The following is a 15491-nucleotide window of genomic DNA, read 5'->3' as shown; positions in this document are numbered from 1 at the left end:
AATTAAAATTATGTCTGCTGTAACTTTTTGCCTTGCAGCAAAGGCATTGATTGGTTTACCTTTTGACAAAAGCTATCAGCATTTTGAGTGCAAACCAATTACTTAAATGGTGATTAGATATAGCTTTATATTAATGTCTATGTAATGTAAAACCCAACATGATATGAGTTCCTAGAATGGCTGGAGGCAATCCTTGTACTCTTGGTTATGACTTCATATTGTAAAACAATTAAGCATTTTGGAAGACATATTTCCCAAGGAATGTTAATAGCATTGCTAATTATTTCTGGCCAGTGATAGCATTTCTGGCAAGGTATAGGATTTCTGCTATGTAAGGGAATTTTGTTATATTGAAAATTGGTAGATTATGTAAAGTAACCTATTTTATAAGATTATGTTATGTATTATGCAATAATAAAATTATTTGTGTACTTTTTTATGTCGCAAAATAATCATTTGCAATGGTTATAAAATTGTAAGCTGTTGAGTAAGCCATTTTATGTTTATGGCACAGATTTTGCCTAGGGGCTGTGCAGGACATATTAGTACATTATCTATTACTTCTTGGCCATAAGACTACTATGTTGACATGGTGCTTTAAATTAATCTTAAAGAGAGAATGTCAGTACATAGATGAGTATATCTTGTACATTACAGCATTGACAGCAAAGTTAAAAGATTTACTTTTGAGACGGGCATGTGTTAAGCCTGACTCCAATTACTATTACAGGTTAGCAAGAAATTGGCTGACCAAAGAGCAATGACAAATAACAAAAGGGCATACATATCTATCTTGCCAGTTGAAGGCACTATAGCTCTTATTTGTACATTGGCAACTTGTGTCTCAATAAAGCTGTATAACTGGGATATTAAGAAGACATTTCAAGTTGCAGCACCTTTTTAGAGCATCATTTGGTTGGAGTTGCACATACAGTATATACAGTAAATATTGACATACACTAAGTGCATCTGTAGGACTCTATTCAGCTACTAACAGAATTGTAATGTAAACAGATAAAATACTAGAACAACCTGAAATATTGCTTGCTGTAGCTTTGTACGTTACTATGCATGCAATGTAGTTTCCCAATGGTTCCCAAACTCTGTCCTCAAGGTACCCCAACAGTCCAGGTTTTAAAGATATCCATGCTTAAGCACAGGTGACTTAATTAGTACCTTATTCAGTTAGAATATGCCATCTGTACACAGGCATGTATATCCTTAAAACCTGGACTGTCAGGGTGCCTTGGGTTGGGGAAACCCTGAGTTAGCTTATCAATAAGTTGGCTATGCACATTGAACCTTATATTTCTGAATATTTGTATTTATTATTTTGAATTTGAATTATTTGTTTTCTTTGATAGTAAAATTAGACATTACCAGCAAGAGGACAGTGCTACCAATTGGTAAAAATATCTAGGAAAAATCTCTATTTGTGCAAGCTAGAATAACTTTTGTATAAAAACATATCCTACAAAGAAGTAATGCAGTCTTCCTTCATTATGCTATGAATAATATATAATATGGAACTGATGCAAAGTCACAAGATGGTTATAATTTCCTCTAAAATTAAATGCACACAAATCTGTACTCCCATCCATTTGCTAAGCCTTAAACAGATGTAATATACACTGCTCTGCATTGCTAGCATATGTGCATGGTTTATGACAGCCATACATCATATATGCTTACACACGTTTTTAACCATTTGCTATTAGGCGTCAATAAAGCTTAAAAACCCTCTCTAATACAGCAGAAACAACTCCCTTGTCACCCCAACCTAGGGATGGCCATCAGTCAGGTGTCCATCGATGGTTACCATCGATGAGTACATCTGTGATTGCACTCCTCGATGGCCACCACTGCTGGGTGCACAGTGGGCTATGGACCTATCAAAAATTGGGACGGGGCTTAGCAGATGCTGGGGGTGGAGCTAAACTCCTGTCAAAATAGAAAAAAAATCAGCTCCAGCTCGTCCATTGATGGCAGAGAACCATTGGCTCTCTGACATTGATGGCAAACCATCGACCATCAACAGTTAACCATCAATGATTGCTAAATATCGATGGTCCCTACCCCAACCCACCTGTCCAGGTACAGGTGGGCATTAGCTATAGAATCATAAAAGTTAGCAATTCTGGCTAAGCATAGTGTGATGTTACATAAGATAAACTGGCTTAATGCTCAATCTGCATCAGCTCCTACAATATCTGCATAACGGAGGTGTGTGTGCTATAGCGCTCAGCCTTAAACTACAACTATTATGCACTTCTATAAAGGGCACAGCAATGTTTAAGAAAAAAAAGTTAAACATCATAGCTTTTTGCATGTGATAGATCTGTCCTATTAAAAATGTTCTATTATATGCTAATTAGAAAACAAAACAAAATAAGCTTTGTTTAAAAATCTAATTTCTCTCAAACAATTAATGAATTTTGTAATTTACAGTCTTCATTTAGTAATGTGGTGGCTAGGTGCTGACTATTATTACTGTTATTCAGGTGCTGTAATTTCATAACACCAAATCCCCTATAATGAATTATCAGCTACAGCATGTCTACTGTTCTACATTTAAAATATCAACTAAGCAGAATTAAAAGGATAAATTGTATTTGTAGTATGAAAGGTGAATAAAACCAATGGCTCTCCTATTAATAAATCCTCACTATCATGGACAATATTACTATGGTTGTTTTTCCTTTAGTGATCTTCAGAAAATTACTTTAAGTCAATGTTAATGACCAAGGACAACACATGTTACATTCTTATACAGTATTTGCCTTTCAGCAGAAGGAGATGAAAAAGGAATCCTTAGGTATTTAGTGCATGTGATTGTGGACTATATAGCATGTTGGAAAGTGGGACTATAAAATATATTGAGTATTGGAGCTGCACAATATATAATTATGTATGATTCTATAGCAGTGTTTCTGAAACTTGGTCCTCATGGAACCCTAACAGTCAAGGTATTCTAGATAATTTGAAAAACATGCACTGTTAGTGTTCCATGAGGACCAATATTGAGAAATTGCTCTATAGTATTCTGGGGCTTTATAACAAGCTGATCATCTATACCCTATAACTTGCTTGATATGAGTGCTGATAAATGCAAGCTGTATAAAACACTGATCTATACTGTTAATTTGTCTTGTATGTTGTATATAATGTTGGTCATTGAAGCTAAAGTAGCAGAGGAAGCACTTGAATTATTTTCTTTTCTCCACACACACTTTTGTTCTAATATTTGGAGTTTCCAGCCATTTTTGCATAGCTTAGGTTCTATCTATGAAAATCAGTATCAATATCTCTTGACCTTCATTTGCAATTTCATCCAACAACAAAATAGCTTGGATGACTAAATAAGTTTCCTTTTGCATTTACATGTTTTCTGAACAGTGTGTAGCAGAATTATCCCATAAAATATTAGCACTTTAAGTAGGAAAAAAAAGCTGGTAGCAGAACCAGCATCTGAAGTTGCATACGGATAAGGCCAGACTTCCATTCCCCAGAGCTGCAACAAACAAATGCGCTTTCCCAATGCTCTGGGGGAACATGACAGCTGCTGTGTTATCCACTACTGTTAGACTTTGTGCTGCTGTTTTTCTGTTAGTGCTATTGAATGTCAGTAACGGTTTGCCTTGGTACTTCTCAGCAAGCAAACTGCATCTGTAAACATTTTATTTACAATGGCAGCATATTAATATTCCACAGATCAATCTGTAAAACCTATAATTATAAGCATAGCAGTCTTAGTTAAATTTCACATTCATTATACAGGATCTTGAAATGAACAAAACCTTAATGTTTTAATAGCAATCACAGTTGTACATTTCCAGCAGCATCACCTGAAATGGAAGTAATAACATGCACCTATGCATGAATGGGAGCACAGTTCATAGCTCCCAACACTAGGTTGGTGTAGGTACCCGGACATTATTGTTTTACTAATGTAAAGAACATGCCATCGCCATGGGCACACCCTTTGCATCACTTGAGTCCCCATATCTCTCCAAATAAACACCCAACATGACATAACCAGTAAATATTATTAACTAGCAGACTTATTATTATTATTATTATTATTATTATTATTTTTATTATTATTATGTTTTATTGGTTTGACTCCATAAAGTTCCATACAGTTCCTCTCTGCATAGTTCCATACAGGAGATATACATAAAAACAAGGCATACATGTAATTCACAATAATCAATGCAGAGCACAAACACAAACATTGTAATAACAGGAACAGGGGGAAAGATAGAGCAACTCACTGTAGTTAGAGTCATCAGGCAGTGATGAGTTGCAGGGGGAAACAATTCTTAGTGATCCTGCACCCATTGTATGAGTGAGCAGACAGCGTCTGATTTTGTTGAATGGGAGAAGGAAACTAGAGTCAAGGGTCAATGGTGGTAAAGATGGTGCAGGGAAAGGACAATAGTGAAGAGGGCCTTGCCTGAAGACTAACACTCTACCAGGGTAGGGTAAACAGTTAGTGGGAGAACTGAAAAGAAGACATGGTCTAAGGAGGAGGAAGATGGAGAGGCATTAAGAGGAGGTCTGGTAGGCTTTAGCAAAAAAGGTGTGTCTATAGGAATTGTTTAAAGTTGGTGAAGGTGGAAGAAAGTCGGTTCCAAAGGAGTGAAGCACTGAAAAATAAATCTTGGAGGTGGGCATGGGAGGTGAACAGGGTAGCAGTGAGATAGCAGCCACAGGAGGAGTGTAGAGAGCAGGAGGGAGTGTGGACAGAGATGAGGTTGGAGATGTGGGTAAGGAAGGAGTGATTAAGGGTAAGGGTGAAAAGTTTAAACTGGATTCTATAGGTGATTGATAGCCAGTGAAGAAATTGCGGAAAGGAGAAACAGAAACTATACAGAGAGAGAGGAAAATTAGTCGGATAGCCTAGTTAAGTATGGATTGAAGTAGGGAGAGACAACATAATGTAGACCAGAAAGGAAGAAGTTACCATAGTCAAGTCTGTAGCAGCCTCTGTAGGGCCCCAGGAGTGCAGGGGAAGCATAGCCAAATGTATATTTTGGAAGGTTTTGTTCACTTTTGGATATTGTTATGGGGATCCCATCCATTACCTGCACACAGCTTCTGGTTCTCAGCATCTGACAATCAAGAGTGTAAAGGTCTGTCAAGTGTGGCAAAATTAACCAGTGGTTGCTATTCAAGTAGCTAGGAAAGGGTGTGTGCACTGCATGCAACATGATCTTGGGTCAGATGCAGCCTCTCTTCAATAAGTGCTGCAAGTACAACTACATTAGGGATTCTCAACTCCAGTCCTCAGGTACCACCAGGTTTTATAGATTTCTTTTATCTTCACAAGTGAGTTAATCTGACCTGTTGGGGAAACCTGAATGTTGAGAGCCTATAAATACACAACATAATTTCAGAAAAAAAGACCAACATCAATATGCTCAGACATGTGAACGGTGCTCTCTTCTTCCTGCTGTCCGTTTGACTGTACTGATGATTTTTTATTAACAGGTAACCCAGGGTGTCCCGTGAAACTACTTAATTAGGCCAGTTACCAAAAGTTTTAAGTTTCTGTTACATTTAACTACCAAACCTTTGTTTATATTTTACAGTTTGACCACACTTACCACATGGGAGCTTCAGTGATTTTGTGGTTATTAATATAGATTTTTTAGAACAAGTGCTGAATATGTGCAGCAAAATGTTGAAATTACTATTTGTTTATTTTTTTGTATCCTACTGACATTTGTTACGTTGTATCTGCGCAAGACACTCGTCTACAGTATTTTAAGGTAATGGTTTTCTTCTCTTTTTATTTTAAGGTCCATAGGAACACAGCAAGTACCGAAGGCTCAATTTACAAAGCTATAAGACCTGTTCATTGTTTCCAGCATTATCAGTTTAAAACCAACATCTGGACACAAGACGCTTTACACTAATGTATTCAATTAAGTATCATTAAAATGTAATAAACTCTGGTTTCAAAACAAACTATGCTGCTAAACTGCAGTTTTGCATTATCACAAATGAAAATACTCATTTTTTTACGTTGGTGTACAGATATATTTTCATTGCGGGGACTTTAATAACAAAATAAGTGGTTATTATCTCTCTGGGAGATACAATTTTATATAATAATTTAAAATACAGAATGATCATGCACTTGGACCAGAAGACAGCACATTGTTTTGATGTTTTTTTTTCTCTCTGAAATGCACCGAATACTTTATGTTAATGATTTATAATTTACTAGCAAGATTGGGCTGTCTGATCTGATTTTGTTAAATTATTTTTTAAAATGTTTCCTTTAAGTTTATTTCTGTAATCTTAAAAAAAAATATTGTATAATGCAATTGATAAATTATGCCATTAAACATTTAAATTTATAAAACTTATATTAAGCAGCCTGTTTTTTCTTTCATTCATATTTAAAATATGAATGATGTCTGTCAGTTATTTTAAGCTTAGTTTTTATTAAATATATTGCCACAAAGCATGATTATGAACACATGGAGCTTTCTAAAATGTGTTTATGATTGGAAATTGTATCAGATTAATGAAATAACCAATTTGAAAAATAAAATGGCTCTCATACACTTAGCACTTTTTAGTTATTGCTGGGCAGAACTGGAGTTATCTAACATCACATCCTCCTATGTAGATCACTTGAGTCTGTTTGTTGAAAAGTTTGTAAATTATGTTTGAAAGATGAATAAAGGTTGATAAATGTTGGAGTATGGCAATATCTACAGGCCAGGCATAATTGAGAAGCTATGGCACAAACTTCTAGGATAAGACGTAAACAATAATGAAAGATCATATACTAAACTGTCCCAATGGTTACAGTCAACGAATTATGATTATATATGAAATTCAGGATATGATCCAAAGTAGGATACTTCTTAATCATCCCATTGTTCCACATATTAGTCCCAGGTGCCACTTCAGTACAGTCTCTCTTGGTCTCCTCAAACTTCCCAAGATTTTATGTCTGCATTACATAAATAAAGGGAGAAAAAGAATTCTGAACATAGTGAAATGCCATTTATTTCAAACACAGTGGACAAAATACAAGCACACTTGAAATTAAAGTATCAAATTCACCACCACAAAAACAAAGAGCAGCGTACTGGTTAGGGTGGTGTATATATCACACCAAATCACATATGAGCATAATACACAAGTGCTGCCCAGGATAGGAACCTGGACACCAGTGCTCTAGATGTGAACTGGTCCTTTAGATGTGAATAAATCTAATAGGTGATGCCACATATCGTTATCTTGTTTGTCTTTGTTGTGCAAGTACACTCTCTTCCAGATCCTTGTTGGTAATCTTCCATGTTATGTTATAAAGTTTACATGCAGGGCTGCCACCAGAAATTATGGTACCTAGTACAATTGACACAAACAGGCCCTCCTTGAACATGCCTTGCCATGGATGTGGAAGAAGCAGATGTGTACCATGGAGCCCTGGTACACATCTGATGAACTCCCCACAATACTGACGTGAGACAGATGCTCATTAGACCTCCTCACATCTCCACAGATTACCTACATTCTGACATCCCATCATATTCCCTGTGCATGCCTCTAAAACCTCCCCAAATGTCATCAGAGCTTCCCATATAACATACATAAATGCATGTGTGTAAAATATATTTGTCTAATACCAACATGTCACAAGTTGACATTTTGGTTTGCTATGAGACAAGACAAGTAATCATGCTGAAAAGTTCAAACATCACCAATGTGATCCTAGGGATCTGTAAGTACCCACCTCAATCAAGTACCAGTATGCCATATATAAAGCTGCTGGAAATTATGTATTCACCAACAATTTAGATGTTAAACAATCCCCTGGACTCATAACACTCTAAAGGCCAATAACAAACAGATATCATGTTGCAAAGTGCCACTTCTACCTATATAATATCTATATTGCCTCCAGGAAATTGATCAACTTACACACGGTCTGTGTCTCTGCTGTACAAAACCACTTCTGGTCTGTGTTCCAACCTGGAGTGCAAAAACTGGAAGTGTTAGTCACAAAGCACACCCATCTTTCTCCTGAAGGTAAGAATGGTTTAGTCTAGCTATATTCTGTTTGCATATCATCCTGGAATGCAAGACCAGATGTGACAGTGACATATGGTAAGGAATTAACAAGACTGCAGCCCCAAATAATCCCTTGATAGATAACTAATTACATGGACCTAAACTCCTGTCCTCAATTATCTACAGTATGTAGCCCACATTAATAAAGACAACTAAAATAGTAGTCTTTATTAATGTGGGCTACATAGATAAGAGCTGCCTAATATTCAATGTACAGTGCAATGGATATATTAATCTTAAACAGAAGGGCAGATTCAGTTAACAGGGGATACAGAAGAATTTCTTAAAAATGGAAATTGAATTAAAATAAAAATACACTGTCACTTGGCTTACCAAACCACACACTGTCTCTGGTGCAGGCTGCAGATGTCAGTGTCAATCCGTTGCAGTTGAAGACTCATGATTGGGAAGGATGTCTGCAGGAAGTGGACAGTGCCTGCAGCTTGTTGTTGCTTGAAGCTGTGCAATGCTCACTGCCCGGAAGTTCCATTCACAAATCGAGCTCGTCTCCAGGCTTCTGTTCTTGATCCTCTTAGGTTGACTGAGGTCGTGGTGGCAGGAAGGCAGACAGGACCAGGTGATGGGGGTACCCTTGCCAGTTGCCACTTGATAATTTGATTATCTTTGCACATTTTCACCGCACCAGTCGACCGTTAGTTTATAAATAGCAATTAGGCAATGTGGTTCCTTTTTTGCTCTTCTGAACCTCGGGGCCTAAGATAAGTGTGCCCTTTATACCACTGCGTATCAAGGTACCCCTGAGGATGTCCAAAGCAGTTAAATAACATACTATTACTTCCCATGTATTGATTGATAGATATTATCTACTTCTTGATTAGAACATTAGGTAAATAAATAATTATAGTAGACTAATCATCTATTATTTCTGCTATTCTAATAAGTGTCACCACCTGCACTAGGCAGCATCTACTGTTGCACTACTTGTGGCTGCTTTAAACATTTAGAAATGTAATGAGCTCAGATAAAAAAAATTGTGATTTACAACAGTTTTTTTTCTGAGCAATTTTAAGTGGCTAATGTAAAACACACCTGATTTTGCCTTTAAAATAAGCACCCCTTTATATTATGCTGCAAAAGTTACAGAACAATTTGCCAAAATTGGAGATCACTACATTTCCCTCTAAGGGGAGAACTGAATTATCCATGATAAGCCGCTTTTCTGCTAAAAACTGCTTATCATGTGAATTTGTATTTATCGTGCAATCCTATTAGCCACAACTTTATACGGGTGCGAATTCTCCATACCATTTGCCCCAAAAGGTTTTCACCATATTATTAGTAGGTGAAAAGTTGTACATAACCCCTATTATTGACTAAAAATGTCGAGACCTTGGTTCAGATCCACTGGGACACCCTTCTTAATGACTAATTAGGCAAAAATATTTTTTAATTAGCTTAATTTGGCCTGTCTTGGAAAATGGGGTAATTGATGTGGAACAAGTATTTTCAAGTGCTGTATGAATGGGGCATGTGTTCTAAGATGGCAAATGGGTTTCAAAGGCATATTTTGAAAGTTTTTTTAGAAGTGTCTTTTAATGCCACAAATATATACTAATAGGCATTTTAATGCACCCCCAATTTAAAAATAACATTTATTTAGCCAAAACAACACTTGCTTTCAATCATTATTTCACTTTTTTAGAAACAAGTAAATACCAGCCATTTGACACATTTTAAAAACCTCAAACACTTTTATTATTTATAGTCAGTTTGGCTTTTTTGGGGTACAGGCAAAGGGTATGATAATTTAATGTGCATTAAGTTATCACATTATTTTGGCTAATTTAATTCCCCCATAAGTCTCATAACTGTGGAAATTCTGGTTTACCAAGCTCTTACCATTCTAATGGTGTTGATCTAATTTGTGTGATTCTGGCTCATTTTTTTTATAATGACTCTCTAAACTAATACACCAACCAGACTGCATTCCATTCCTTGTTTCCATCCATATGTTTATCCTTCTTCTTGGAATGGCTCTATTAGCTATATCAATCCTGTGCCAGTCCATTCATGATACACATACTTCATTACTTAAGGCATTACAGAAGGGTCAATTAGCCTTAAAACACAATTCAACAAATCATGTATCCTGTGCACATATAGAGTGTATAGTTGACTTCATATTGGACTCTAGTGAGGTCAGCGTCAAGCTTCAATAATTTGTCATGTGGGAAAGATTCGATCTGGACTAAAGATTTGGGCAAATACAGAGTTGAATGTAAGGCCACCGTTATTACAGCCAGATTGTGTGCACAAAACTAAAAATAGATATACACCCATACTGTATGTAAACATTTTTTTAGCTGGACCACCCCATCAATATGCATGGTTTGATAGCTGTCATCCTTGGTGAAATAGGTCTGTCTGAAAACAGGAGTATTCACTAAAGATGTGCAAAGACCCCTGTATTTTGGTTTTGGTTCAAATTCATCATTGTGATTTGGTTTTGCCAAAACACCACTTGCGTTTTGGTTTTGTATTTTTTTTTTAAAGATCAATAAAAACAGAAAAAAACTCATGTCATTTGGGCATGTTTTTGTTTCTACAGCATTATTAACCTCAATAACATTAATTTCCAGTTATTTCCAGTACATTTTAACCACTTCACAGCTCACAATAGTGTTAACGAATATTGGCCAAAGTCTGGCTAATCTAAACAATAGAGCAGTGGCACAAACACACAGCAGTTTAAAAGAATATAGCACATATATAAAACATTGTGGCACAGCAGTGGTAGACAGGATGGCAGTTTAATAAACTATACAGCCCCATAGAAAAACATAGAAAGTATGTTTTCATTAATCAAGAACTAGATCAGAGGCCTGACGGCAGTATATGGAAATGTATGTATATAGTGGAAGAGAGGTAAACAGTTGATTAAATGATTGATCAATTGATTAAGAAAATTGTATTTGAGACATGGCCTTATTTTACAGCAACTGAGAAAAGTCCATAAAATAATACAATTTATTTTGTTCACATTTACTGAATACTAGTAAATATGCTCCTAAAGTCTGTAGATCTTTCATTTTTGTAAGGTACCATTATTTCTGGTTAAAAATATGTTTCAAATTAGTAATTTATTAGAGCAATAACTAATAAAAAAGTTTGTCTATGCAAAAAAGACCATCACAAATGCCCTCAAAACTCAAGCCAATAATAAAAAGAAAAGTGGCACAAGATGAAATTGTCCTTGGGTCCCTCCCATCCACCCTTATGTTGAATATTAAAAGGACATGCACAGTTTAACAAACCAAGCACTTCAGTGACAGGGACTGCCACAATTGTGGCTGAAGTGCTTGGTGTGTTTGGGCCCCTACAAAACAAGCTACCAATAGGCTAAAGGTGGCAAACAACTTTGTTAATAATCTTTACACTGGGAAGTCTTCTTCCTCACCATCATCAGTGTTATCATCATCACCACCACACAATATTAGCTCATCTCCACAGGAATCAACTGTTACAGAAATCTTTGAACTTTTTTGCATCTGGCAACATAGGTCTTCCCCATAGAATATATGTTAATTTTTGTGAACATAAGTTTTTCCCCATTTTTCCCCAGTTTTTCCTCATATGCTGATCACAAAATTCTCAGCTGTACTAAACACTCTTTCCCAGTACACACTGAAGGTTGGGCAGCTTAAGTACACCCAATAATCAAAAGGACTATGGGCCTGATTCACTACGGTACACAATATTGCATATGCATGCAGTTCAACTGCGATAGTATACTGATCCATTGCAATCGCAAACTCAGCACTACATAAGGACGCCCACTTTACATTGCACAAATCAATAATACTTAGAAGAATAGCAAAACCATCAGTACAATTGAGTACCATCGCAGCCTCACACACACTTGCACAAGCCCTGACCTTACTCAGAAATTGCTAACAACCACGCATTCTATGAGACCACAGACTGCATATGGCATCGCAGTGGATAATTTATGCATGCCCCTGCAATGGCCAGTGTGAAAGCACTGGCACGCCTGCATTTCCCAGACCACCCCTCATCACCACCCACAAATGGTGCTTCCTGTCAATCAATCTGCGAGGGGTCTGCATAGCCTCTGCAATCGCAGTCCCAATCGCAATAGCTAGTGTGCACAGCGATGCATGCGCAGTATGCAACAATCACCCGATTGCGTACATATTAGCAACTGCCTTCCTTGCTGAATCACACCCTGTGTGATATGCTAAACCCAAAGGTGGTGGCTAGTGCAGCTGTGGGGGGTATAACTGTGCTTCTCCCTCAATGATAAGTGTTCTTGTGCCTAAAGAGAGTTCTGATGACTGGCCTGAATCCAATGCTTCTGTGTCTCCTTCACAACTGAGTCTAGGGGGTACATTTACTAAAGTGATGTTGCCCATAGCAACCAGTCAGATTCTAGCTATTATCTTCTAGAAGGTGCTAGCTACATGTTAAGAGGAACATGATTGGTTGCTATGGGCAACATCAATTTTAAAACTCACTTCTAATAACTCTCACTTTAGTAAATTTACCCCTAGATGTAATGACTCTGGGTTCTCTTTCATTTTAATTCATTTTATTTTCTGAAACTTATTTGTGATATATTTGTATTGTCCATATTTTTACTACCTTTTTCTGTAATCAATAACCTTGGAAATATTTTTTATATTAAACATTCTTAATCCAGTGTATTCTCTGTGTTCTTGTCGAATTCATGAGCCTGTGAGGTCAAAGCTATGTATCTATATGTAAGTGAGTGTGCAAATTGATATTTGAGGGGAGAACCAAATGACCCCTTTGAACTTCGTTGGTGGTGGCAGTACCATGTTAGACTAACCGCACGTGCTGAGGTAACCATAAGTCACTGGTGGTGATTCTCAGATTGAGGTATCTGGAGAATCGGCCAGCTGGTCATGACAAAGACCACATGCATTGATGGTGGATATTGGATGCAGATGTAATACTAGCATAGTCATCCTGGCTTTAGTGATTCCCTGTGCAACTTTGTGTCAATTGGTCTTTGAAACTACTTTTATTGGTCCCCTTCTGCGTTGAAGATTCACCTCCAGCAGCAGCAGCAGCCCTAGTGCACATGGATTTTTTGGGGGAATCCTGGATAGGGGAGGAGTAAGATAGCTTTTGCAAATTGGATGCAGGAGGACTACCTCAGATCATTAATGAGGAAATTGATGATGAAGGTGTTGCCAGTGTAGATTGCATAAATTTGCTGCAAATGATGTAACAGGGTGGAGGTTTCTAGATGGTTAGCTTCTCTACCTCTACTTACTTTAGCTTTACAATTGGTACAGATGGCTTGACAATGTTGTCATGATTTGGGTAAAAATAATTCCGCACAAAAGAGGTAGTTTTTTTGGTCTTATACCAAGTCATGAATATGGCCTTCTTCTTATCATGGGTAAGAACTGCTGCCAATGGTGGCTGACTACCTTTTACACAAACAACATCCTCATTATTAACATCCTCATTAGCGTCAGATGCACAAATATCCCCCTCACCCTCTTGAACATCCACAGTAGCATCCTCAATTTCTAAGTCACCATCTTTACTTATAATGCTTACTTTTAGCCCCACTTTTTCAGAGAGTGTAAATGGTGGAAGGAGGCTTCTATAAGAGTGTAGTGTCAGAAATGTCAGACTCACACATAGCACTCATGAACACACTTAGATTTTCCTGTGGGATCTGTGAAGTTTGTAAACACACAGTTTGTTATTTAGCCTTAGTTTTGTTCTGGTGAACTAATTTGTCTGATTTTAAGGTGACACATGTAGACTTAAAGTGAGAATGTGTTGCATGTTAGGTTTCAGAAGATTCCTGACTGTGTTTGGCCCCAGCTTCCACAATTGGTATTCTTGTGCATGAAACATCAGTAGTAGGACCACCTCCCACAAAGGAATGCCACTGTCAGGGCCTTTCATTGCCACTGCATGTATTGTATGGAATGTCGGCAATTTTTACATTTTCAGCAGTAAGTTATCCCAGTATTATAAGAGCTGTTGTTTTCTTTAACATTGTGAAATATTGTTTAGATTTCAGGTACTCTTTCTTAAAATTTGTTTCACCTGGAACACCTTTAGTATATGTTGAAGTATTGTCATGACTGCCGGTATCAACAGATCCATATTGACTCACAGTGCTTGTAGTATAAAGGTGGCACCCTAATGGCATTATATTTTTTAACATACAAGTTAATATTTTAGACAGTGCCTCAAAGCGCTCCTACTAATGGTGGCAAAGTAATGACATTATATATTTTAACACATAAATTTTATAATAATCTTTTTTATAACAGTGTCTGAACATAGAACACAGGGCCTGATTCAGAGCCGCTTGGGTATTTGTGAGTGCACGCTCTGAATCAAGGCAGGGAGTATTTTTTTATTCCAGCCTCCAGGCCGCTCACAACAGCTGTGGGTGACCACCCACAGCTTGTGCGAGCGGCCTGGCTATGGTCGCAATTATCATCGATATTGCGAGGAGACCCTTGTGGTAGGGTATCAGCACACACAATGCCAAGTGGACTTCCAGCTCTAATAGTGTGATGTCAGTAAGGCTGCCCACAAACGGCAGGCGTTCCTTCGGGAATGCCTCTGTTTGTTCAGCCACCCCCTTACCCACCTACAAAACGGGGCGAGCGGTCGATCAACATTGACAGCCACCCTATTTTGCTGCGAACTCCGGAGTAAGTGAAGGTCTCACTTGCTACGGGGCTCACACACGCACCCTGGGCCACCATTGACCTGCTTGTGAGCGCAATGCACTTATATTTTTAAAACACAAATTTTATCATTTTAATTTTTTTTAACAGTGCCCGGCCACACAACACACTGCCTCACAGCTCTCCTATGACCTTACCTTTTGCCACATCCATTCCTAGAGTCTACTATGTGCTGCAGGCAACCCAATATGTCTGTCTTTAGTTCACAACTGTATTTGAAAATGTGGCACTGTGCTGTTGTGTGTGACTTTTTAGAATGTCTGTGCATGGGTGATTTTTTTTGCATGTATAGATTCTGTCCATCAGTTTCAAAATCTGCTTGTGGACAATATTTTCCCACACACCAGAAATACCCTCACAAGATGCTGGCAGGCCTCAAGCTAGGTTATTTCCTTACACCAGCATCCCTGACTATTGTGTTGGATTAATGGTATATACTTGAGGTATTTCTCGGAAATACATTGAGCACCTCTTTGAGCTAGAGGACAGATATGTTCATAGATTTAGTAGTTTTATGATGTAAAATAAAATGATGCCTAGTAAAGAAATGCAGGAACATAAAATGAAAAGCATATTATAGAATGATTGGAGCCGTTTTATAAAACACTTACAATCTCATGTCATGTTGTTTGATTAGCAGAAACAATAAGGTTAAGTGCATGG

General features: G+C 37.5%; 1 protein-coding gene across 3 annotated transcripts in view; it reads left to right on the top strand.

Annotated features, from left to right (window-relative positions):
• Positions 1-6343, top strand: part of CCSER1 (coiled-coil serine rich protein 1) — a 913125-nt gene extending 906782 nt beyond the window's left edge. For all 3 annotated transcript variants that reach the window (XM_088464471.1, XM_088464470.1, XM_088464472.1), the window contains exon 10: positions 5805-6343. In XM_088464471.1, coding sequence (XP_088320597.1) covers positions 5805-5921 — 117 coding nt within the window. In that variant the 3' untranslated portion in view covers positions 5922-6343. The remainder of the gene's footprint in view (positions 1-5804) is intronic.
• Positions 6344-15491: the final 9148 nt, after the last annotated feature.

This window comes from Taudactylus pleione, unplaced genomic scaffold (genome assembly GCF_031769625.1).
Source record: "Taudactylus pleione unplaced genomic scaffold, aTauple2 ptg000055l, whole genome shotgun sequence".
In the NCBI taxonomy this organism is placed as follows: Eukaryota; Metazoa; Chordata; class Amphibia; order Anura; family Myobatrachidae; genus Taudactylus; species Taudactylus pleione.
This window is presented reverse-complemented; position numbering and strand designations above follow the sequence as displayed.